Source organism: Chlorocebus sabaeus, chromosome 10 (genome assembly GCF_047675955.1).
Source record: "Chlorocebus sabaeus isolate Y175 chromosome 10, mChlSab1.0.hap1, whole genome shotgun sequence".
Taxonomy (NCBI): domain Eukaryota; kingdom Metazoa; phylum Chordata; class Mammalia; order Primates; family Cercopithecidae; genus Chlorocebus; species Chlorocebus sabaeus.
In genome coordinates, this window is record NC_132913.1 from 20,001,199 (window position 1) to 20,026,868 (window position 25,670).

At 43.3% G+C, this 25,670-nt stretch overlaps 1 protein-coding gene across 3 annotated transcripts in view; it reads left to right on the plus strand.

The window, feature by feature from the left end:
* The window catches only part of MGAT5 (alpha-1,6-mannosylglycoprotein 6-beta-N-acetylglucosaminyltransferase), a 328,044-nt gene that overhangs the window by 294,540 nt on the left and 7,834 nt on the right, over window positions 1–25,670 (plus strand). For all 3 annotated transcript variants that reach the window (XM_007964794.3, XM_007964792.3, XM_007964797.3), the window contains exons 14-15: window positions 7,043–7,159; window positions 12,730–12,804. In XM_007964794.3, coding sequence (XP_007962985.1) covers window positions 7,043–7,159; window positions 12,730–12,804 — 192 coding nt within the window. The remainder of the gene's footprint in view (window positions 1–7,042; window positions 7,160–12,729; window positions 12,805–25,670) is intronic.

Consider the following 25,670-nt stretch of genomic DNA (forward strand, 5'->3'; position numbering starts at 1 on the left):
TTGCCCGTTTTTGCTTTTGTTGCCTGTGCTTTTAGTATCATATCCAAACATCATTGCCCAGACTAGTGTCAAAAAGCTTTTGCACTGGTTTTTTTCCTAGTAATTGCGCTGTTTCAGGTCTTATATTGAAGTCTAAGCGATTTTGAATTCATTTTTATAGATAGTGTGAGATAAAGATTTAATTTCATTCTTACGCATATGGAAATCAAGTTTTCCAAATATTATTTATTGATGACATTGTCCTTCTCCATTGTGTATTCTTGTCAGCCTTGTTGGGAATCAGTTCTTTTCTGGCTTCTCTATTGTGTTCCATTGGTCTATATGTCTGTTTTTATGTGAAAATCACCTATACATTTTAATTTAGGTCTAGGAAATCTCTAAAGTTCTACTTCTGCCCAAATTGTAGATATTATTTGTAATTTTCCATGTTTGTTTAATATTTTGAGATAAAGTATATACAACATAAAGCTTACCATTTATGGTTAAAGTTTTTTAACCATTTTTAAGTGTACAATTCACTAGCATTAAGTATATCTGCAATATTGTGCAACCATCACCGCTATTCATTTCCAGAACTTATTCATCATTCTAAACAGAAATTCTGTAGCCATTAAACAATAACTCTCCATTCTCCCCACTCCTCAACCCCTGGTAAACCTCTCTTCTACTTTGTGTCTCTGTGAATTTGCCTATTCTAGGTACCTCATGTAAGTGGAACCATATAGTGTCTGTCCTTTTGTGTCTGGCTCACTAACTTGGCATGTTTTCAAGGTTTGTTCATGTTGTAGTATGTTTCAGAATCTCATTCCTTTTTATTTTTTTGGAGACAGGATCTTGCTCTGTCACTCAGGCTGGAGGAGTGCAGTGGTGTGATCATGGCTCACTGCAGTCTCAAACTCCTGGGCTCAAGCGATCCTTCTTCCTCAGCGTCCTGAGTAGCTGGGACTACAGGTGTGTGCCACGACACCTGGCTACTCTTTTTATATTTGGTAGAGATGGGATCTCACTGTATTAACTAGGCTGGTCTTGAACTCCTGGACTAAAGCGACCCTCCCCAGTAGCTTGGGATTACAGACACACCCCACCACACCCAGCTAATTAAAAAAAATTTTTTTTTTTTGCAGAGACAAAGGTCTTACTGTGTTGCTCAGGCTGGTCTCCAACTCCTGACCTCAACCTCCCAAAGTGCTGGGATTATAGGCACGGGTCACCATGCCTGGCCTATGTCACTCCTTTTTATGAATATATATATACACACATTACTTTTTAAAGGCTGAGTAGTCCATTGAATATATATATAAATCATTTTGCTTCTTCATCTGTTGATGGACATTTGGGTTTTTTCACCTTTCGCCCATTGTAAAGCTACTATGAACATTGGCATACAAGTATTTTGAGTCTTTGCTTTTAATACTTTGAGGAGTGTACCTACAAGTAGACTTGCTAGAATTTACTTTTTACTTTGAAATAATTTTACTGGTACAGAAAATTTGCAAAAATAATACAGAGTTCTTGTAGCTGCTTCTTATGGCAGCTTCTACAAAACTACAGTACAGTGGTCAAAACCAAGAAATTAACATTGGTACCATAGTATTATCTAAACTACAGACTTTATTTGGACTTCACCAGTTTTTCCAGCGAGATCCTTTTTCTGTTCCTGAATCTGATTCAGGACCCACATTGCATTTAATACTCATGTCTCCTTAGTCTCCTCTGATCTGTGCCAATTCAGTCTTTCACTATCACCCATGACCTTACCACTGTTAAGGAGCACAGGTCAGCTTTTTGTACACAGTTTCTCAATTTGGATTTGACCGATGTTTTCCCATCAGTCAAATTTGAAGTTAGGCATTTTTGGCAAGAATATCCCAGAAGTGATGTATCCTTCTCAGAACATCACGTTGGGGGCATATGATGTCAATATGCTGTACTGATTGATCCCAGGTTTCTCCACTATGAAGTTACTCTTTTACTCTTTTCTCTATAGTAGGGGTAATACTTTGGGGCTATGTTAGAATATCCTGTTTATCTTCAAACTTTTGTATCATATAGCAGTGGATTTGTATAGTATCACATACTATACAAATAAGTACAGTATTTATTGTATCATATAGGAGTGGATCATGTCTGCAACAGTTATTACTGCGGTATTCTGATGGTGATTTTCTGATTCCCTCATGATTTTTTAAATGCATGAAAAGCAAAGAAGCCCATCTCTTTTCTTACTGCAGTTTCTATATACAAGCCTTTGGGAAATGAATCAAAAGTAGCTGAGATTAAGTTGGCAACTGACACGTTTTTGTTAAAACTGACTCTAAAGGTTTTAATGACACTGTGGCCACTGGGTATTTTTTTCCCGGGAAAAAAAAAAAAAAAATTAAACACAATCCGAACATTGCCCAGTGAATGATGTAATGTTACATGGATCAGATCAGCCAGTGTGAAGTTATCAAGAAAAGCATTTCATTGTTTTCTGTCAGTTGCCATCATTTTGTAATTTACTTTTTGCTGAGGTCATGTGAGGTTTTCATTCTTTATGTTGTAAGAAGAGAATAAGCACTGGGGCTGTCACACGGGCATTTGGTTCCTCCTGTCCCTTCATCCCTTCAGATGATTCCACCAGCCCTTAAATGTGACTCTATTAGAGAAACCATGGGATCCTTTCAGTAGTTGCTCAGCAAGTGACCTCACACAGATGACTCCATCAGTCCTAGGCTCCCCCAGGAGGGCAGGATGCAGAGGGAAGTTGACAGGTGTTTAATGCATCCCCGCAGGGTGGTACTAGTTGCTGCATTGGGAGAATTCATCCATGTACATTTCCTGTTTTCCAGGAGCTCCAAATCTGATATGAAATAGTTATAGGACAAAAGCATAATCAGTGGAAGTGCATGAAGAAATAGCTAAGTGAATTCAGGAGGGGAGTGAACTTGGAGTTGTGCTGGGTGGAGGATGTGCTGGGTTAGCTGCGAAGGGGATAGAAGAGGGGCTGTGCTTTAAAGGAAAAGGAGGAGAGCGGGTCTCAAGCCTGAGAAGCATGAATACTGACAAGCTGGGGATACCCCAAGAAGGTCAGTTTGCTTTATGCAAGAGGGCAGGTTCCATCTGATATCTAGCTCCCTCCAGCAACATCAGACAGCATTGAGAGGGACCAGTGAGCTTGATCTCGTGGCCAGGTGGGTCACCCTGTCCTGCTCTGCCAGCTCACAAAAGCCCGTAAAATGCCCGTAACTAAAGAAGCTTTTAATGGGAAAAGAGCTGTCAACAGGTTCATTTCTAAGAATCAAAAATTCCTAGAAATTATCTTTTTTCCTTAGCAAATGGAAACATTGTAATCAGAGTATACATAATTACATAAAACTACCTTTTTGTGCCCATACAAATCTTTCATATTAAGCAATATTTGATCCACCTAAATTGATCATATCAACTGCATACATATCTCTTTGCCTTCATTTGAAGAGAAGAAAAAGTCTGGATATCTAAATGTGGGTTTAGCTTGGTTTTTATTTTTGCACCAGACCATTTTTCAAACCATGATGTCTACACAGAGTGGGAAAAGTTCCACAGTGCCTTAAGTAATGTGGCTGGTTCAGGTTACATTTTAATATAAATTGGATTTTTATCTTTACATTGGGAAACAGTAGGTTCTTGATCATTATTCTGACATTTTGTAAGCCATTAGAAATACTCTGGCTTCCGGGTTTGTGTGTGTGTGTGTGTGTGTGTGTGTGTGTTTTCCATAAAGAGAACTCATGTTCTCCTTGGAGATTTAATAGCCATTCTGAAGTAATGTCTCATATTTAATAAGATTTTCATTACTTTTATAAACTATACTCCAGTAAATTTACTGATTCATATACAATGAAGTATCTTAGCTCAGATGGTTCTCAATAAATTAACAAGAAAGAACGTAACATTCAGAGGGGAACTAATTAATCACAAAATGCCTCACTCATAAAGTTAAGTAACCTTCAGTAAATGTAAATGAATAAAAGGATAATAGCTCAGCATTTCGTATTTTCCAAGTGCTTGAAGCAACCTTGTAAATAAGCAGAGACCTTAAAAGGCAGGAGACGAGGGAGATTGCTGACATGTAAATTACTAAATAGTGACATTAATGACAACTTTAACTTACCCTGATTCCGTCAGAAAAACTAATTAGTTCTCCAGGCCATAAAATGAAAATGATGTGACATTTTGCTCATCTTCAGAAAATACAGGCATAAAATCAGTCCTGAATTTAGGTTGGCAAGTTTTAAGAACTGGATTAAAAAGCTGGTGTTTACATTGGGCTTTCGTCTTAAGAACCCAAAGACATCCTTTAAAATTGTCACCTTCCTTTTTATCCAAAGCTAAGAAGTTGTTGAAGGACCTGGATTTGAAGTTGGCTCTTCTCCTTTCCAGCTGTGTGGTCTTGGGGGAAATGTAATCGCCTCTCAGTCTCAGAATCGTCATTGATACATAAATAAACCTGAGAAATAACATTTGTGCAGGCGATTAGCAGGACTCCTGGCCCAGCCTAGGGCTTCCTTGATAAGTGTTGAATCCAAAACATGTGCAGAGGGAAAAAAATGGAAGTTTCCTGAGCTCCATGGACCTGCAGAGAGTCTGTGACTTTCATCACTGACCATAGAGCTGAGCCGAGGAAGAGGGCACCTGTCAGGAGGGCTGGAAACTGAAGAGGCTGATGACAGGCTGCTGCTGGGTAGAGGCCCAGATAACCTGTAGCCAGCAGAGGCTCGCTTCTGGGCCAGGGACTTGTCGGGCTTCCTGCCTTGAATAGTACATGCATGCTCTTGTGTGGTAGGATACAAAGAACAGTGGCTAAGGGAAAGGTGGAGGGGTGCCAGTTATTTCCTCCAGCCCTCTGAGTATCCTGGAGTCTGAGGAGAAGAGGAGGGCTAGCTTGACCTCCAAAGCAAAGGCGTCAGCATTGCCAGACCCAGTATTTCCTATTATAAATATGAGATGAAATTTGTAAATTATATAACCTTGCCTATGTGTGTAATTTCAAAAGAGAATAATTCTCTGACTCAAATGTAAAGGAGAAATAAAAGGAAAAGAATTCCTAATAAAGCAATACATATTTCAGCATTATGGAGTCAAGAACTATACTGTCCCATACCCAAGAGCTGTACCAGGCACTGTGATGCCTTGTTCCTCCTCACAGTGAGTGTTTTCATTTAAAAGGAGTGAAACATTCAGCTGAATATGGTCAGCCTTTTTACTTACAATTGACATTGTGAAGGAGGAGCGAAGCCTGAGTGTGTTTACATATACCCACATATAAACACAATTGCCAGTAATGTGATAGCTCCATATATAGACAAATGTGGGTAGGTTTTACTGAAGACTCTGACATCCTCAGTGGCATTGACTTTGCTGCTTTGATCTTTCTGAAATGGTGACAGCTCATTGGTGACGTTTCAGATAAAACAGAGCAGAGACATTGCTTCATTTACACGATTATGTGATTATGTCTGTGGATAATTCACTGTATGTTTGAACTGTCAAAAAGTTAGATTCTGGCTGGGCATGATGGTTCATGCCTATAATCCTAGCAGTTGGGGGTGCTGAGAAAGGCGGATCACTTGAGGCCAGGAGTTCAAGACCAGCCTGGCCAACATGGTGAAACCCCATCTCTACTAAAAATACAAAAACTTAGCCGGGTGTGGTGGTTCACACCTGTAGTTCCAGCTACTCAGGAGGCTGAAGCAGGAGAATCGCTTGAACCCAGGAGGCAGAGGTTGCAGTGAGCCGAGATCGTACTACTGCATTCTAGCCGGGGTACAGAGCAAGACTCTGTTTCAAGAAAAATAAAAAGCTAGACTCTGTAAGCCCATGTGAAAGCCCTGCAGGGCATTTGAAAGTTTCATGGGCAGTGGACAGTTCTTCCTGTGCAGGATTGTCCTTGCACATTGTGAAGCAGCTTCTATCCCTAGTTCCCACCCACAGACTAAGGTAACACTCTCCAGTTATTATGGTAGCTGAAAATGCTCTCACATGTGTCTAAAACGCTCCCTTTACAACATGACCTTAAAGGGATGTGAGGATAGAGATGGAAGCAAAATCAGGGGATAAATTTAGCTGTATTAAAGAATGGACTCAACTAAGCACAGTGGCTTGTGCCTGTAATCCCGGCAATTTGGGAGGCTGACACAGGAGAATCATTTGAGGCCAGGAGTTTGAGACCCACCTGGGCAACATACATAGACCCTGTGTATACCAAAAAAAAAAAAAAAAAAATTGTTTTTAATTAGCCAGGCATGATGTGCGCATCTGTAGTCCCGACTATTCAGAGTGCTGAGGCAAGATGATCTCTTGAGCCCAGGAGTTTGAGGCTTCCGTGAGCTATGACTGGGCAACAGAGCAAGACCCTTTGGAGCGGGGGGAGAAAAAGAAGAATGGACACTTCATGAATTAAAGAATTGTCACGGTTCACACTTGGTTTCTTTGACCACACATTGTTTTTCAAATAAAACCTCCTTTAGGACAAAAACTGACATTCCTTGTTTTTCTGAATATTATGCTAATGATTATTCCTGAAACCATTCTAGAAATTCTATGTATTTCTGATGGTATCATTTTTTTGTATCACCTTTTCTATGCACCATGACTTAGCCTCCTGGGACTTTACAGCCTTGATTTTTCTTTTAATTGTCTATGCTGACCTGTCTGTCTTAGCCAGGATAATAGATACTGGTTTGATCTATTAATAGGTGATTTTCAGGGCTGGGTTCTCGGGTAGAAGAAATTGTTCATCATTTCTTGGTGTGATGTTGGGGGTTAAAGCCACCTGTAGCAGCTTCCTTGTCACCTGGTTGTGACATTATCTTATTTTCAAGTGGGATTCAAGATACAGAACCATCACTGTTTTATTGTTATCTGCTCATGGATGGTTTTGATCATCAAAGGGAAGGACACAATGTCTTGTTACCTACACAACTGTAACTCAGTACCGTAAAAAGCATAGCACGCCATCTAGCACAGAAAGTTATTTTAAAACTCGCTTGTGAGACTGAGGTGTTTGCTTCTTTTCCAGCTGACATCCCAGCATCCTTACGCTGAAGTTTTCATCGGGCGGCCACATGTGTGGACTGTTGACCTCAACAATCAGGAGGAAGTAGAGGATGCAGTGAAAGCAATTTTAAATCAGAAGGTTGGTTTCTTTTATTCCACTTTCCCTCATTTCTAATGTGACCTGAAATGTGTATAAAGCATCATAGGTCCTTGGTTTTAATAAACAGATCTTTACCACATCAGCTTAACCCTAGAATTAGAAAATAACCAAGCTGTAGGATTTGGCCTGGGGATTTCATGAATGTTCTGTGAATTGGAAACAGAGCTGGTATCCTGATGTGTGCCTGGATCCCAGGCACAGGAGCAGGATCTGGAGTCATACTTGGTTCAGTGATCTGATTATGTTGCTCTCACAAAGATCTGAAAAGATAGCCCTACTTCCTCTACAAGAGAGAGAGAAGTGCAAGGAAATACTGGGGAAGGTTTTTATAGAACATCTGTTTTGGTTTTTTTTTCCTACCTAAACGTTTAGTAGAATTTTGTAAAAGTAACTACATTTCTGGCCTCTTCTGATCAATCCAGCAGACGTGTGTCAGGTGCCTGCCATACACAGAGTGCTCTCTGAGTCACCTGGGGTTGTGGAGGGGGCGGGGTGTTTACTTCCACAAACACAGAGGAGGGCTGGCTTCCCACCTATCAGAAGTTTACCGTCCAGTAAAGAAGAGTTCAGTTATCCTTTCTGCCAATCTGAATCCGCCATGGACTCTCACAGCTGCACTCTGCTGCTATACTTTGATGGGAGCACTTTTTACACTTGGTTACGATGCTTTAAGAGAAGCCAGTGTAGGCATGTGGGGAGGGCAAGCTGGACTTACAGTGTGGGTTCAGTTCTAGCTCTACCACTTACTAGCAGCTTCCTTTCATGCGTAACATAGGGCCAGCATTACCATTTGATTGGTTACTTGTGAGGAGTAAATGAGATAATGTATATAAAGTGCTTAAGTTCAATGTCTACTATATAGCGTTTAGTCAGTATTAAGTATTATGATTTTTGTCAATAGTCTAAATTTCTACTACACCATTAGCAACATGAAGTCAGGATATACATCTGTCTCATTTCTGTATTACCAGTGCCCACATAGGGATTTACCCAATGGATAGATGGGAGAGAGGAATAGATGTCTGCAAGTAAGCATAATACAAGGCTGAATATGTTCAGTGCCAAAGCAACATGCAAACGCTCCAGGAGTAGAAGTTGGGGAAGCCTTTCTGGAGAATGCAGCCTTTTAGTTAAGTCTTACAGGATGAGGAGTAATTTGCAAAGTAAAACTGAGAAGTGGACGCAGAAGGGCATGGGTTCAAAGAACAGTGTGACTGAAAGGGAAAAGGCTGAAAAGGCATATATCCTGGGAGGGATAGTCAGTGTGCCCATGTGGAGGCCATCTTACCCCTCTGGGAAACAGAACAGGATAATCAGTTTGTGGCCCACTGAACTGCTGATTTCAGTTAATTCAGAACATCTCCAGAGGAGTGAGGGCACTCTGATGCATTATCTGTGCTCTGCCTGCTTCAAGGTGGTCTGTTTGGTGTCAGCTTCCCATTGATGATACATACATTCCCAGTCCTAGTCTCAGCAGTTTGGATAGAAGTCCCCGACCTCAGGAGACCAAGCTGATGAAAGAAGCGCCAAATAGAGTGTGGTTCCTATAGGCTGCCTCAAAATATCTGCCACACACCTAAAGCTTCACCACCGGAGTCATTCCTATGGAAGGGCGAAGGTTCTTCTTTCTTGATTCTCCCAGTCCCTTAGCATATAAGCTTCCTGGGGCTGCCGTAACACAGTAGTGCAAGCAACTGAGTGGCTTAAAACAGCAGAAATTTATTCTCTCTGTTCTGGAAGCAAGAAGTCTGAAGTCAAAAATGTCAGCAGGGTCATGTCCCGCCCACAAAGTCTCCAGCTGGATATCCTCCCTTGCCTCTTTCAACTTCCAGTAGGCCTAGGCATTTCTTGTCTTGCAGCGTCAAAAGTTTGATCTCTGCCTCCATTATCCTATGGCTTCTCCCTGTGTGCGTCTCTGTCTTTTCCTTTTATACAAGATTAGGGCCCACCCTCATTCAGTGTGACCTCATCCAACTTGGTTACATCTGCAAAGACTCTATTTCCAAATAAGATCACATTCATGGGTGCTGGGGGTTAGAACAGCATATCTTTTAAAGGGGCACAATTCAGTCCACAACACTTAGTTAATGCTTGTACTCTTGAGGAGAGCCATTTAAAAGCTGAGGTAGAAGCAGAAAAGAAAAACACACCAAGATACATTATAATCAAACTGCTGAAAAGCAAAGATAAGGAAGAAAACCTTGAAAGCAGCCAGAGAAAAATATATTACATTTAGAGGAATAATGGTATTAACACAGCCAACTTCTCATCAGAAATAATGGAGACCGTAAAAGGGTCCTCAGGAACCAGAATATGTGTGGGGCCTTTCAAAAGGCCATGGTGAACGTTCAGGTTTTTTTTTTTTCTCTCTTTTTTGGGTTTGTTTTTTTTTTTTGTGGGTGTGGTTGGTTTTTTTGTTGTTTGTTTGTTTGTTTTTAAGTGTTCAGGATTTTTTTATAAGTGTGATGGGAAGTTTTGAACAGGGTGATGAGATGACCTAGTGTACACTGGAAATCGTGAAGAGAAATTACAGATTCTGCTGACTCAAAATCCTATGGTTAGTAAGCAGAGGAGCCGTGAGTCAAACCCTGGCCTCCTAGTACTTTCTGAGACCATTTCGTATTGAATGATGCCAAGCCACATCTGTCAGGTCAGACCATAGAGGGCTTCTCATGGAGGCTCATCTTTGAAAGCAGTTGCCTGTAGAAGTTGTCCCTGACTTGGAAAGGTGAGTCGGTACTAGTGGAGACAGGAAATCACACAAGAAGGGAGGTCAAGAAGAGAAAATGGAGGGGAAGATAAGGGAATGTTTCCAAGGTCATCAGAAACTTCACAGTGCAATCTACAGGCATCCTTCCTGTGGCCCTCGCCATATGATTAACAGTCCTTTTTGTTTTGTTTTGTTTTGTTTTAACAAAGCAGGATGCCCAAGAATACTTCCTTGCTTCTCCACAGCTGGCCTAGCTTGGGTTTCTCAATGACTGGATGTGATTTAGCATTCTCCTTCATTCTGTCCCCCAAAGAGGCCTTCACTTGTTCCTAAACAACTTTTATGCAGAAAACTGCCCACTCTTCCAGCCCCCAATTCACATAACAGGCCTCACTTCAGAGGCTTGCTAGGACTCTGAAGAGCTTTCCAATCCAGAAGCCCCTGCCTGCCCTCCCCCACAGGGTCCAGCAATATAGACCTACCTTCTGACTCACCGACTTCCTTCCGTCCGTCCATCCCTCCATCCCTCCATCCCTCCATCCCTCCATCTCTCTATCCCTCCATCCCTCCATCTTTCCCTCCCTTTTGCTTTTCTTGTATAGGAAAATTGTTTGCTTCATATCCTTTAAAACAGTGAACGGCACCAACATGGCACAAGTATACGTATGTAACAAATCTGCACGTTATGCACATGTACCCTAGAACTTAAAGTATAATAATAATAATAATAAATAAATAAATTAAAAAATAAATAAAATAAAACAGTGAACGGCCCCAAAGCAATGAATGAGTCAACATCCCTTTGGTTAAAGTGGGCTGGGTTGGTAGGAGAACAGAGGAAGAGCCATTTTTCTGTGTTTTTGGCTTTGAACACTTTGAATTAACTTTCTTTCATTTTCTAATGGATTCCCTTTGGAAATATTGTTGGAATGGCACTTGGATACTCGCCCTGCTTCCTAACATAACTAAATCTGTTCGTCTCATAAAAGATGACCATAGATGTTTATTTCACTATACAAATCCTACTTTAACACTGATAAATGAACCCAGATATGCCATGTTCTTTGTTTTAGATCGTTCCTTCTATGAATCTTTGAGAGAAAACTTATCTCTAGGCCAGCAATAGAAAGCTTCTGGAGTCACCCTTGGGTTGACTAAACATCTTTTAAAAGAAAAGAAAAAAAAATTGCATTTTGTGTGAAGGGCTGTGTCTGGGTTAGAGAGGGAACAGTAAGTTCAAAAGCTTGAGTTGACAAGGAACAAACTGAGAACTTGAAAGTCAATTCTTCAGAGTATTTTGAGATCTTCAGAGATGAGCTGTTTAGGAATAGAGTGACCTCTTTTTTCTTGTAGAATAGTCTGCATGATATTACAGTATTTACGGCTCAGCCTCTTTTAGCTCTATTCAGACAGCTGTAGGCCACTGTGGCCCACATCTGTGCATTCGTTCAGCATTTGAAGACAATTAAAATTTCTGAAAATCACTGTTGAAGATTTCGATGTAATGTGTGATTTGGCACACAAGAAAGGGGGAGACAATGCCCTGAGACCAACTCCTTGGCTGCCACTAAGGAATGTTATTTCTGTTCATTGTCCCATTTTCAGCAAGCTTCAACTATAGATGTTTTGCCTAGTTCTCCACCCTGTAGATTCCAGCAAAGACTTTAGAGGTAGCTGATGAAGGTGCGCCCCCTGCCCCACCGCCCCTGTCTACCCTATTGCTGAGAGGAGCTGTTGAGCTCCCTGAAGCAATAATAGACTATATTGCTGGTGATTTTCTCCCAAATGAAATTTCCATTTTAAGTCAGTAATACTCCTGAAAACACAGGCCTCATAGTGTTGGCAGACACTGTGCAGCAGAGATCAAACCCACATTTCTTCCCCTTCTCTAAGGTGTCACAATATTGATAAGACTGCCTCCTCTACCCTAATGAAGCATCCTCTAGAGTTTCCTCCTCCCCTCAAATGAAATTGAGGCTCTTTAGTATAGAAATCTCAAGGCTTTTCTGGAAATTCAGTGAATTTTCCACCTTGTCTCACCAGTTACCATAATACTGAGCTGCAGTTACCTGCTGTCCTTTCATGTTAGAGACCACACTACTTGTTCACCAAGGATGTCTTCAGCATCTTGGCCCTCCCCAGTTTGGGCTTACTAGACTCACAGCCTGCCTTAAAAGCCCAGCATGAGTAGAAGTCTGCTTTGACCCTCTAGCCTCCCAGGACCCCCTAGCTGAACTCCTTGTGACACTTTATCGCTTTATTTTTGCACCCTGAGCTCTTTGGGTACAGGCTAACCTCACTTACAAATACAGACCAATGCTTTTGTCACTGTCATAGATCCTTCACCTGCTCATTGTTGCCTTAGAGCAGTGACCATGCATTCATTCAACAGATGTTTGCTAATTTCCTACGTGTGCCACACTATGCTCACCACTAGAATGTAACGATGACCCAACAGCATGGACTCTGCCCTGTGGAACTTACCTGCTAGCAAGTGATAACTTCCATCTTTTGTTGAATGCCCACTAGGTGCTAGTCACTAAACTAAGCACCCTTTTTCTCCCAGATAATCTTTGCAGCTTAAAAGAGGTGAGTTTTTCATATCACCCTTTTACATATGAGGAACCTGAGACTTAGAGATGGCAAGTGGCAAGTCGTTTGCTCAGAGTCCCACACCTAGTAAGGATCAGCGTGAGATCACAACTTGCAAGTCCACAGTCAACCCTCATGAGGCCGCCTCCTGGTGTTAGCACCCGTATATTGAGTGAGTCAGAGGACTGGGGAGGTGCTACATGTTCTCTATCCTTCTCCTTCATGGCATCATGTTCTGTTTCCACAGATTGAGCCATACATGCCATATGAATTTACATGCGAGGGGATGCTACAGAGAATCAATGCTTTCATTGAAAAACAGGTAAGGCTTATCAGAAGTCAGTCTGTCTTTGCTGTGTACTGCTTCCTGTGACCCCATAGGGCTCTCAAGAACAGTTAAGAGCTCACTGTGTTTCTGTGGCTATTTTCCTGCTTTGGGAGACTCTAATTGCTGGATAATAGTAGCACTGTCATGGTCACCCAAGAGAACCAGTATTCCCTTGGAGTAGGTATGTTCTTGATGACATGTAAGGTGAAATGGAAACTTACAACAAGAGAGATGGGATGATTACTGTGAAGATGCCCCTGACCCTCAGGGTCTGTGCCCTGAGTGGATTCTGAGACCCATTAGGAAGACTTGGGAGGGGAGGGGTCAGACAGCTTTCTGGTCCTGCCCCATCTTCATTTGTCACCTTAAGAAAGGCAAGAATTGAAACCAGCTGTTTCTAAGCATTATTTTAATAAAACATATTCAGCAATTCTAAATGTTAGGACTTTTTAGAGGAAAGCAGGACCCTTTGTCAAATGAAACCTTATAAGTATATAAAACAGATAAAAAGCAGGACAAAGCCAAGGAGGGTGCCAAAAGTCCCACCTTCCCCAACAAAGTTTGGAAACTGCAGCATGTGCTCCTTGAAGTAAAGACCAGGAGCCTGTTGCTGTCATTTTATAGCATTTTAATTCCTTGGACTTCAAAAGCAACACAGAGCTAGAAATAGACAGACTCAGAACCCCTGTGGGTAGGAGAATATGAACTCTTTGACTAGATTCCAGAAATAAGGTGCTCTTCTTAAAGGATAAAGCATTTTTTAAGGCAATCAAGGGATCTTTACACAATAGGGGATGAGGATGGTGCAAGCTGAAAATAGAAATGGTGTATTGAAAATCTAAGTAGGCCCAAGGTGGGCTTCAAAGGAAGAGTTGGTGGTTTGAGGAGACTGAAACTGTGGCAAGCAGCCAGCAGCCCTGGGTGCTGCCGTTGGAGCTGGGAGCCTTGGTCCTATCCTTTGGGGCGGTGTGTCTGATATGCTGAGCTTTTGTTAGCAGCAAGAGGGCATGCTCTGCAGCCTAGCCATGTGGGTTTTACTCCTGGCACCATGTGTTTCTATTTATATGACTTGAGCATGTTACTTGGCCTCTCTATGCCTTAGTTTCCTTGTCTGTAAAATAAGGATAATGCTAGTAGGACCTACTTCATAGGGCTGATGTGAGGATTGAATGAGCTAATACGTACAAAGTGCTTAGAACAGAGCCTGGCACATACATAGTGCTCAATAAATGCAAACTAGTACTGTTGATTATTTAATACATTATGCTATATTGTATTGTAATACACTACTTTTTAATATAATTATCTGGTTTCATGAGAAACCATTTGAATCTTTATCTCATTCAGCCTTTATATGACACCAGAATGATAGTATCATCACAACTCTAGCAACCACAACCATACAGATTTTGTGCCAGCGTGTGCCTGACACATCATAATATATCATTTAATTCTCACAGTAATTCCAGGAGGTAGTAGTAGTAACCCCATTATCTGGGTGGTGGAAACCAAGACTCACAGTTACAGGCTCACAGACTGTGGAATCAAGAATTGATACTGGTTTGATATGAGGCCAAGTCTGCACCAACAGTGCTTACCAGGACCTCAGGAGACAGAAGGTGTCCAGAGCTTTGCTTCCCATCTTCTTACGTCATCAAGGGCTGCTCACCCTTCCTGCAGCTGCGGGGAGGAGTTGCAGGGCCTCCTTCAATTGTGGGTCTCAAGACATCACAGCTCTTGCCGCCATCTCGGCGGCTCTCTTGAGATCATACTAAGATCCCTGCAGCTTCTGCTGAAACCCTCTTTGCCTGTCTCCACTTCCTCTTAGGGAAAATAGTTACCCAACCGCCAGGCATAAATGACTCTTGATCAGGTTTATTTGAAGGCTTTTATTTCTCCCCTGAGGCTCAGGAATCCCAGCTGGTCTCTAAAAGTTATCAGGTCCTCTGTAAGTCTTGCTGGGTTTCCTTTGAAACAGGAAGGTACTGTTCCCCAAATAGACCTTGCTAAATGCTCCATAATGCAGAGGCTCCACCTGGCTTTGCCTCTGTATCCCTAGTAACCTGCTGGACACATGGTCGGTGCACAGTAACTTCCAGGTGACAGAAACAAGGAAGGCAGGAGGAAGGGAGGGAGGGTGTGCTTTTTATTCCTGTGTGTCAGGAACCAGGAAGCTCATCCTGGACTTTATGATTTGTGTAATATATGTTACCAAAATTGTTTGCTGGAAAGCATGCTAATAAAACTGCACACCCCCCACCCCCACTGTATAGGCCTTTCTGCAGAGACCTGCAGTTCACAGAAATCCAGAGGTTTCTTTTTTGCCTGCTGTTGTTGATTCATTCCTCTACTCTGAATATTTGTCAGCTGGAGCATGCCATGGGCTGTGCAGTCAGTTGGGGAGGAGAATCTCTCCAAGTCCCCATCCCTGCCCTCAAGTAGCTGCAAGTTTCATGGAGAAGGCAGCCAAGTCCACTGGCAGTAACTGCCACTGCTGTAGGTTCCTCCTGGTAATAGTGAAGTAACAGGATGCTTTGGGATCATATGGCCCAGCCTGCAGAGGGAAGATGGGGGAGAAATGGTAGAGTGTATCCGAAGGCATCTTGTAGGAGGTGAGTCCTGAAGGCAAACTGGTAGCACAGACGGAAGGCTGGACAAGTCCAGATATAAAGGCCTGGAGATGTGGGGAAAATGTCATGGGGAATGATAGGCACTTGACTGAAGAGAAGGATGAGGTAAGAGATCAGGCTGGAGGAGGAGATTGCAGAATGTGAAAAGATGCTGAGGCTCGGCTGAAGAATTCCAGTTTGATTCTGGGATAATAGGAAGCTAAAGAAAGGCTTTGTTGCAGACTAAGGGGCAGTGGAACTATCAGATTGGTGCTTAGAAAAATCATTCCAGGAATCTTGTTTTAGGGGCATTTCTTATTAAACATTCTCCAAATGCTCCTAAATGAGCAATAAAGGGGGCCTATTTTGAGTTTATCTCAGAGATTCTGTTAAACCCAGAATGTTCCCCTGATGCCAGAAGGAAGATAGGAAGCCAAGATCCCATTGGTTCACAGATTGAGTCTTCTACCTCTTTTAGCTCCAGACCCCAGTGTTTTATAGGTTGGAGTATTCATTATTTTTTGCAACTAGACAAGTATCTTCAAAGGGCAGCGAGGATGGAGAGGAAGTTTTCCTGGTATGAACAAGAAAGCCCGCAGCTCCTAGGAGGCCCTTCCCATCCCTTGAATGGTAGGAGCCCTGCAGCCCTAATTAGGCTGATATCTGCCTTCAGAGTTCTCCATGTGATCTGCAAGGAGAACACAGAAGCTTTTACTCCAGAAACCTTTCAGGGTTGTCCGTCACGCTCAGCCAAGGCAGTGGGAACCAGAGGGAGCCAACAGACAGCAATCGAGGGCACTCCGGGCTTCAGTGTGCAGTTGAGCAGTTGGCAGCAGGAAACTCACCTCATACCCAGCCCTCCCTGTGTGCAGGCACCCAATGAGAAAGACTCCTGGATCTGGGAAAACCACTTGCTCTTTTCTCTTAATGTCCCCGCTTCCTTTACTGTATTAAAAATGTTGATTCAGAGTGCATGCTCTTTTAAATCAGCTTTCTCAGAGAGATTTTGTCTCTAGCAGGGGGAAATTCTTTGTAATCTAAGATCAAGCACCATTGTTCCCTATCTTGAGTATGTCTGGGTTTGTTAAGGTTTTCGTTATGCATTTCTTGGGAAAGTCTTTTGTATTAGCCTCAGGTCAGAGAGTATAGCAGGACTTTTTTGAAGGAATGGCAATTTCAGATTAATTTATTAAAACCATACATATGCTCTTGAGTTCTATTTTCTATTTCCTGTAAAGACACTGTAAATGTATAGGATGGTCACAGCCATGTTAATTTGTAAAGAGCTATGTGATTCATGGGAAAAGCATTCTGGAGAGATGGAGGGTAAAAAAAGAGTTAACTCCAAGAATGGCTGTGGAATCAGCTGAAGGTCCTAGGATGTATATTCATCAGAGCCCAAAATAAGCCCACTATGGAGTGTTGTAGATGCAAGGATTGTAGTGTTGTAGATGCAAGTGTTGTAGATGTTGTTATGAATCTGGATAGTCCAAGGGTGGGAGAAATGGTAGAGGTGACAGATTGCAAGGAAAGAGGGAGAAATTGAAAAGGGAAGAAGGTTGGTACTAGCTTGAGGAATGTTTACTCTTGAGAAATAAATAGCTTTTGTTTACCCAGCCATTCCTGCACCCAGAGAGACTAGGCAGGTAATGATTAAGCACTGAACCCTAGCAGCTGACTGCCTGGGTTCACATCTTAGCTCTGCTTGCCACTGTGTTTCTGACCTTGGGCAAGTTACCTAACATCTCTGTGCTCTTTCCTCTTCTGAGAAATAGGGATAATGCAACCTACCCATCAGGCTGGTGGAAGAAAGGGTAGTTTGATAATGTTTAGCACTAAGAACAATGTCTGGCCCATGTGGGTGCTCTCAAAACCTTCGCTACAAGTTGCCGCAGGAGCCCAGAAACCGACTAAAGTGTGTTTTTCAAACTGGCTCACTGAGGTATAATGTACAGACCATAAAGTTCACCGCATATAAGGATGCAAGTCAATGATTTTTTTTAAGCAAATTGTTAGTGTTACACAACTACCACCACACTCTAGTTTAGCAGCATTTCCATCACCCCAAAAAACTCATTTGTCCGTGTTAGCAATCAATCCTTGCTCCCACCCCAGCCCTAGGAAACCACTGATCTGTTTCCTGCCTTTTTGGATGAGCCTTTTCTGGAGATTTCTGGTGTCTTTCACTTAGCATGATGTTTTGGGGGTTCACCCATGTTGTTAAATGTGTCAGAACTGATTTTATTGCTGAATAGTATTCCATGAATGGATAGATTAATACTACAATTTGTTTATCCATTCACCAGTTGATGGGCTTTGGGGTTATGTCTACATTTTGACTAATGTGGTAGGTGCTGTTGTGAACATTCACATGCAACCTGTTTTCATTTCTCCTGGGTAGACTCCTAGAAGTGTGTGAATAAGGTAGATTTCTGTTTCGGCTCTTCAAAGGTGAGCTTGTTGCTGAGTGGGAATTGCATGTGTAGAGATAATTCATGGAGATTGCCGCCTGCTGCTCAGTTTTACAGGCACCATCACTGTTTCTTTTGTGGAAATAAAAATTCACATTCACTTCTGGGAAACAACCTCTGGGGCCATGTGTGGACACAGTTCACTTTGTTTTAAGGGAAAACACACGCCAAGAATGGTCAGTTTCAGCCTGGCACCTGAGGTGTGCTAATCCAGTCAGTTACTCAATATTAATGGAACACTTCCTGTGCCAGGCCCTGGATTTCTCAGCTGTAACACAGATAACTAATACGTGCCTTATCCCTCAAATAGCCGACCGAACGGGGCCCAGACCCTATTTTCATGGTCTTACCTGTCCTACCAACCTTTTTTTTTTTTTTTTTTTTTTTTTTTGTGCCAATTTCTGGTTTTTCTTTCTCTAGATCCTGCCTGCAGACATTTATATGTGAACCTGTGTTCTTGGTTGCAGACAATGTAGGTTCCCACCAAAATCCACTTGCACTGAATCTCTCATGGGCTTATTAGTAACTCTGTGAAAGAGATGGCTGCAGTGGGTGGGGTGGGGGGTGCAGTTTCTGGACCTCTTTCACACACCACTCAGCCCTCTCTGACTGGCCCTTCTGTTACCACTCCTCTGCTTTGCTCTGAACAAGTGACCCGTCCCCTGGCCCAGCAAACCAAGAGGGCGCAAACAAGCAGCCCCTCTACCTAGCACTTCTCTCAGGGAGCATTTTCTTCCCCTTCTCTGGCCCCTTCTGTATTTTTATGGTGTTTTCCCCAGGCTGCTAATTAGCCTTCTTTATGAAGGCAGTGCTCTTACCTCTTCTTCATGGTTGGTTGTGTTCATTTGTCTCATAAATTGGTTGGTTATTAGACTTTTCGTTGGTTTATGGCTACTGCATGGAAATTTCAGGATAGTCAAGCACATTTAGAGAAATTTGGTGATTGGTTGAAATAATTGTTAGGGAAGAATGCAGATGTTCTGTGTTCTAAGCGGACTTGTTAACCAGATTGGAAATTACTGTTTATATCTCATTCTGCCTGCATAGGAGCTCGTTGAGTTAGAATAGTTTCCTTTTCTACTGCTGCTGCTGTCAAAGCCTCAGGATGCAAAAAACATTCAGTTTAGTTGAGCAGCTCCTGCAGTCTGTTCCCAGCACCAACTATCTGCAAAGCACCATGTTAGAGGTAAGCTACTAACTTCTATGCAGCCTACAAAAGCCAGATGGCCTTCCCTATCTCCTGGAAGCCTTCCCTGACTGCTACCACCACTTTCCTCTTCCCTGGTGTTAATCTTTTCCTTTCTGCAAGTGGCCTGCGCAACCTATTTGGGCATTTGTTTTGTACTGTTCTGTAATTTTTTAGCCTTGGCCTCTCTTACTAGACTGCACACTGAACCTCTGAGTCCAGAAACTGTGTCTCCTTCATGTTTGTATTTCCACCACCCAGTGGGAGACTTTAATAGCCATTTGTAAAGTACTGAATGGGGAAACCTTCAAAGCCAGCTTACATGAGTGTTTCATGGGGGTTTGTTAAATAGAGGTGCCCTGTCTCAGGGTCTCAGTCCCGTATCTTTCTCCTGTGCTATTGCGGCAGCTTCCTGTCTCTCTGCTTCTGCTTTGCTCCTGCAGTCTGTTCCCAGCATGCAGATCCCATCACCCCTCTTCCCAGAAATCTCCAGTGTCTTCCATCTTACTTCAAGGAAAAGCTCTGACTCCCAGGGCCCTCCTGAACCCCATCACTTCCGACCCATGATACACTCTGCCAAGGTACCCGGAAGCGCCTGCTCCCCCTGGAATGTACTCCCTCGTCAGATCCTCTGATCTAGATGTTCCTCTGCCTAGAAAGTTCCTCCTAGATGCTTGCGTGGCTCACTCCTTTACTTCCTCGTGTCTTTTCCCAGCTGCCACCATTTCAGTGATGCCTTATCAGGACATCATCTCTGCCAACAGTCTCACTTCATTATTTTCTAGAGTACTTACCACCTTTTAATGTACTGCATATATTGACTTATCTGTTGTTTTTCTGTCTCCCTCACTGAATGCAAGCCCTATGAAGGCAGGGTTTTGTGGTTCCTCTGCTTCATCATCCCCTCCCCTGCACTCCAGGCACTAGATTGCACGTAGTCATGGTGACAGCCAACATGCAGATGGTGTTTTTGTGTCAGGTGCTTTTCTGAGCACGTTACACATTATGATTAATAAACGGAGGAGTTAAGAGTCCACCAGGCAGTCTGAGCTCTGAGCCCTTATGCTTTTCTGCCTAGTAGCAAGTATTTGTTCAGTGAATGAAGGAATGAGTGCTTATGGTAAAGAGATAAGGCAAGTTGGCACTGTCTTATTAGCCTGTGCTTCAGTTGAATGAAACAGAGGATGCCTAGCCTTCTCTGAGCACCCAATGGGACTGGCACTTATGGGAGAGAAGAGGCTATGACAGGGGCTTCCATTTCAATTGTGCCCTAAAAGCAGTTGGACCAAAAGATGGCTCTTGTGGATGTAGGTGAATTATCGTATGTAATCAGCCAACTCCACTTTTACCTCCAGACCCTTGCAGCAAAGAACGGTCAACCTTGGAACATTAACATCACAAAGTTCTTTCTTATCAGTCACCTCATTTTTTTCTCACAGGAATTAGATAAGGAGTGAAGGACAGATGGCATCATCCTCATTTTATGTGCAAGAGCAGGCAGAGCTGAAGAGACATCTATGAAGTCCCACAGCTGGGAGCCAGAATCCTAACCCAGATCCCCAGTTTTCTCCTGCCACCTTCAGGCCTCCCTCTCTTCAATGTGATCACCTTTAGACTTTCCAGGTGGCACCAAGCTTTGAGAAGGTCCTGCTGCTATTTTTACTATTCCTGATTCTGTTGACCCCCAAAACCGACTGCTGAGAGGATGCTAGTCCATGCTCCTGAAAGGGTTCCTGGAGCTCCAGTGTTCATGTGCAGGATGAAACTGAGCACACCCGTTGAGGGGGACCTTGAGAGGGGAGGCTGCTGTAGTTTACAAAGAAATGAACAAATAGGGCATATCAGTCCTCCAGTGCAGCTTTAAGGGCATTTGCCGTGGTTTGGGCCTTGCAGTGCCATCCTGCCCTGCTGAGACCAGGGTGCAAGATGTCCGTTCATCTAGGGCTGCCCCAGATTCTGCAGATGTCTCCAATGCCATACCTTGGAAGCTTTACGGGGCACAGGCAGCTCTTCCAAGAAGGGCTAACAGGAGGAAAAGGAGCATTTATGGAGCACCTGCCATTTGCTGCATTCTGCTCAGCTCCACTTCTTACTATCTGTTAGCCTCACTCTCTGCAGACTAGCAGGAGATGAGACCAGACCGGGTAACACGCCCAAAGCACCACTGTGGTGGGGTAAGGCTTCCAATCTGCTCCTTCTGACTTGAAGCACATTCCTTCACCATGTCACTTCCTCCTTGTCAAACAAAGGAAGACTCTGCCCTAGCTTCAGGGTTTTGTTTTGTTTTTTGACATGGATTCTTGCTCTGTTGCCCAGGCTAGAGTGCAGTGGTGTGACCTCTGCTCACTGAAACCTCTGCCTCCCGGGTTCAAGCAATTCCCCCGTCTTAGCCTTCTGAGTAGCTGGGATTACAGGCACGCACCACCACGCCTGGCCAATTTCTTTCTATTTTTAGTAGAGATGGAGTTTTACCATGTTGACCAGGCTGGTCTCAAACTCCTGAGCTCAGGTGATCCACCCACCTTGGCCTCCCAAAGTCCTGGGATTACAGGCATGAGCCACTGCGCCTGGCCTCTAGCTTCAGTGTTAACCTTTGTGCTGCTTCCGGTACCCCATGAGGCTGAGCATGAATAAGGAGCCAAGTTTCTAAAGAGTCTCCAAACTCAACAGGTACAGAGATACTGCCCTCAGCTCTGTAAGTGTCATGTAAGTAGCGATGTTCCACAGTTTTCTTACAAGTCATGATTCATAAGCCTAAACAGGAGCTTTCAGCCTTCGTGGATCTTCATTTCCCCAGCCTAATCCAGGACTGGGTCCAGCCAAATCCAAGACGCAGAGAGAAACATTCCCACTTGGCTCCTTTCTGTTCAGTCGCATGACTTGGTGTATGTGGATTTAAAAGTCTCTCTATTATAAAATGTAAAGGCTGCAGAAGTTATCCCACTGCTCCTAAAGAATTACAGGTTGAGTGGGCTGGCATGGTGGCTCACATCTGTAATCCCAGCATTTTGGGAGGCCGAGGCAAGCGAATCCCCTGAGGCTAGGAGTTCAAGATCAGCCTGGCCAACATGCCAAAACCCTGTCTTTACTAAAAATACAAAAATTAGCTGGGTGTGATGGCATGCACCTGTAATCCCAGGTACTCAGGAGACTGAGGCAGGAAAATTGCTTGAACCTGGGAGAGGGAGGTTGCGGTGAACAAAGATCATGCCACTGTACTCCAGCCTGGGCGACACGGCGAGACTCCGTCTCAAAAAAAAAGAATTACAGATTGAGTATCCCTAATCTGAAAATCCAAAATGCTCCAAGATCTGAAACTTTTTGAGTACCAACATGACACTACCATGGAAAATTTCACACATAATAGTACTTTAACTTTGTTTAATGCACAAATGTATTTAAAATCTTTAGCCTCCATGTTTAAGATATATATGAAACATAAGTGAATTTTATGTTGAGATTTGACTCTCATCCCAAAGATAGCTTATTATATGTAAATATTCCACAATCTGAAAAAATCCAAACACTTCTCATCCTAAGCATTTCAGATAAGGGATATTCAAACTATATAAACAAGGTTGCTTACATTAGCCAACCAGAAAAACAACCAAAAAACACTTTACCTTTTCCAAATGCCCATGTCCTCACTCAGCTCTGATCATCAGTAACTCCATTGATCACTGTGTGCTTTCATTCTTCCTGTCTGGTGACAGCTGTCCCGATGGGATGGGCAGAGTGTCAAAGGCTAGCCAGTAAGTTTCCTGTCACCTAAGAAAGCAACAGCCACCAGTGATCACTGTGTCCCCATTCAGGGTCCCACAGGTCTGTGTGGTCACGCTATCAGCCTTAGTAGCAGCATTCAGACTCAAGTTATCTTGCCACAATCCAGGCTTAACAGGGGCCTGGATTGTGCTCAAAATCACCATGAATATAAGGAGTTATTTGAGGGCCTTCCTGTCTGGTTGTCTATCTCTGGTGATGCCCATGGCTGTATGGGTCCTGGGACACTCTCCTTACCCATTCACCCACTGTGCATCATTTTCAGAAGAGTAAGCTACATCCTAATATCCCTCAATAATCCAATGTGTTTCTTTTCATCTCTGAATGATTAGACCTTCCTGGAATTCTGTTTGCAGCTGATAGGAATCCAAGTTCTAGGTTTCCTGCCAACTCTTTGGTGAAGCATTTTGCTCATTAACCACCAAAACTCACTCAGGCTGGAGTAGTCGAGTCCGCTTATCATAGGAACACATGAGTGGAGGGCAGCAGTGGGTTTGCCTGCCTTGGTGGAATCAGGATCCTTGATATAAGAAGACTATAAGAGAAGCTAGCACCAAGTAACCCAGTAGTAACCTACAGTTGCCTTTCTCAGCTGGCAATACCTTTCTCAGCATTTCCTCCTTCAAGGAGATAGGAAGAAGCAATAACCCTAAGAAATCATCAGTATCATCATCTTAGTTTCTGATGAGGAAACTAAGTCTTCAGACTGTTAGGTATCTTGCCCAAATAGGTGGCTATTCTCAATCATCACCATCGACAATTTGCAACCAGACTATTTAGAGCCTCTGCTCTTCAAGGCTCAAAGGTTACATAGCTGGTAAAAGCAAGAGGCAGGAAGTGCTCTCAAGGCCAGCTGCCCACAGAGCCTTGGGTGGGTTTTGCTTTGTTCTTTCTTACTGTCTTTTGGCTCATTAGAAGTAACACAGGGCCGGGCACGGTGGCTCACACCTGTAATCCCAGCACTTTGGGAGGTCAAGGTGGGCAGGTCACCTGAGGTCAGGAGTTCAAGACCAGCCTGGCCAACAAGGCAAAACCTCGTCTCTACTAAAAATACAAAAATTAGCTGGGTGTGGTGGTGCACACCTGTAGTTTTAGCTACTTGGGAAGCTGAGGCAGGAGAATTGCGTGAACCCAGGAGGCGGAGGTGGCAGGAAACCGAGATTGTGCCACTGTACTCCAGCCTGGGTGACAGCACAAGACTCTGTCTCAAAAAAGTATATATACAAGCACAAGGTTAAAAAAAAAAAAAAAGAAAAATGGCAACAGTATGCCCTCTGGATGCAGCTCTGTGCCAGCCTCTGTTCTGGTGCTACACCCACCTCCATGCCAAGGGACCTGCCTGGTAGCATGAAACCCTCATATCCCTGTGGTGGCATTCCACATGACAGAATTTCCTCTGACTGCATCAGTGCTAGGAGCCCTGGGCCCTGAGTTTACCGATCAACTCCTCCACACAGATCTGGAAAGGAAATTTGAGAAAAAGTAGGACACTCCAGAAGGACACACATTGAAAAGTACATTTCCTTACCACTCCTGGTGCTGGTACTCCATGTTACTTCTCAGGGGCAGTCCTCCAACCCTCTCCTAACCCCCGAGTCCTCCTTAGACCTGCTGGTTTCCTCTACTCCCTCTAGATCCCAGGGTCAACTGGCTCTGCCCGACTCGGAGCACTTAACACGTGTTCCTAGTAGGGGGTGCCATATTCCTGCTCATCCTATCATATGCTACTTAGACTATTTCTCCAGTTCTTGAATATATGAAATGTTGTACAGAAGATCCTCAAATAATGTCATTTTGCTATAATGTTGCGAATGAAGAAAGTTGATTCCTGGCCGGGCCCACTGTCTGTGGAGTCGGCCCATTCTCCCTGTGTCTTCATGGTTGTTCTTCAAGGACTCTGATTTTCTCTCACATCCCCCAGCTGGGCACCTGAGGTGAACTGGCATGTCTACATGGTCCCAGCATGAGTGAGTGGGGGTGTATGTGAATGCACCCTGAGATGGAACCGTGTTCCGTCCAGGGCTGCTTCCCGCCTGGCACCCTGAGCTGCTGGTATAGGCTCCAGCCACCCTCGACCCTGAGCTGGAATGAGAGGGTTCGAAAACAAATGAATCGATACAAATTATTGTACAATAAAAGCTTCATAAAGTCTACGATAATCATACACATGCAAGAAATCAGAGAGAAGGGAACAGACCAGCTGGTGGAGGCAGGCCTGATTGCGGTGCATGTTAGTGATTGATTAATAGTGAATTACGAGGTGGGAGGAGGCACGCCTTACGATTTTCACTTCGCGAATGTGTATTACTCGATTGAACCCACCACCACTACAACTGCTGTTACTCACTGATTCACCAAAAATTCAGTAAATAATTTATCTTACTTACATTTGTCTTTCTTAAATGTATGTATAGCTCACATTTGTTTCAATGTTTAATATTAGAAGTGTTTTGGGTCTTTATTTAGAAGGTTGGTGATGTTTTTTGACAAGAAATGTGCCATAGAAACTTAACTCTTATTAATATCAATTAGCCTGTTGTAAAATTGGTTTCTTTATGTTGTCATTTCGCTTAACGTTGCAGTTTCTGAGAGACTATGCACGACACTAAGTGAGGACTTACTGTACTTGTTTTCAACCAACCAGCACTAAGTCCCTACCGAGAACATAGCACCATATGAGGTGGTATCAGAAGTGTCTGCAGTCTTCCTTGGCATGATCTTCACCTCAGAGCATCAGAACCTTGCCATTGAGATAAAAGTAGCGCTCATGAAACAGTGTCATATTAGGTAACTGCCAAGATAGGGTAGACACAG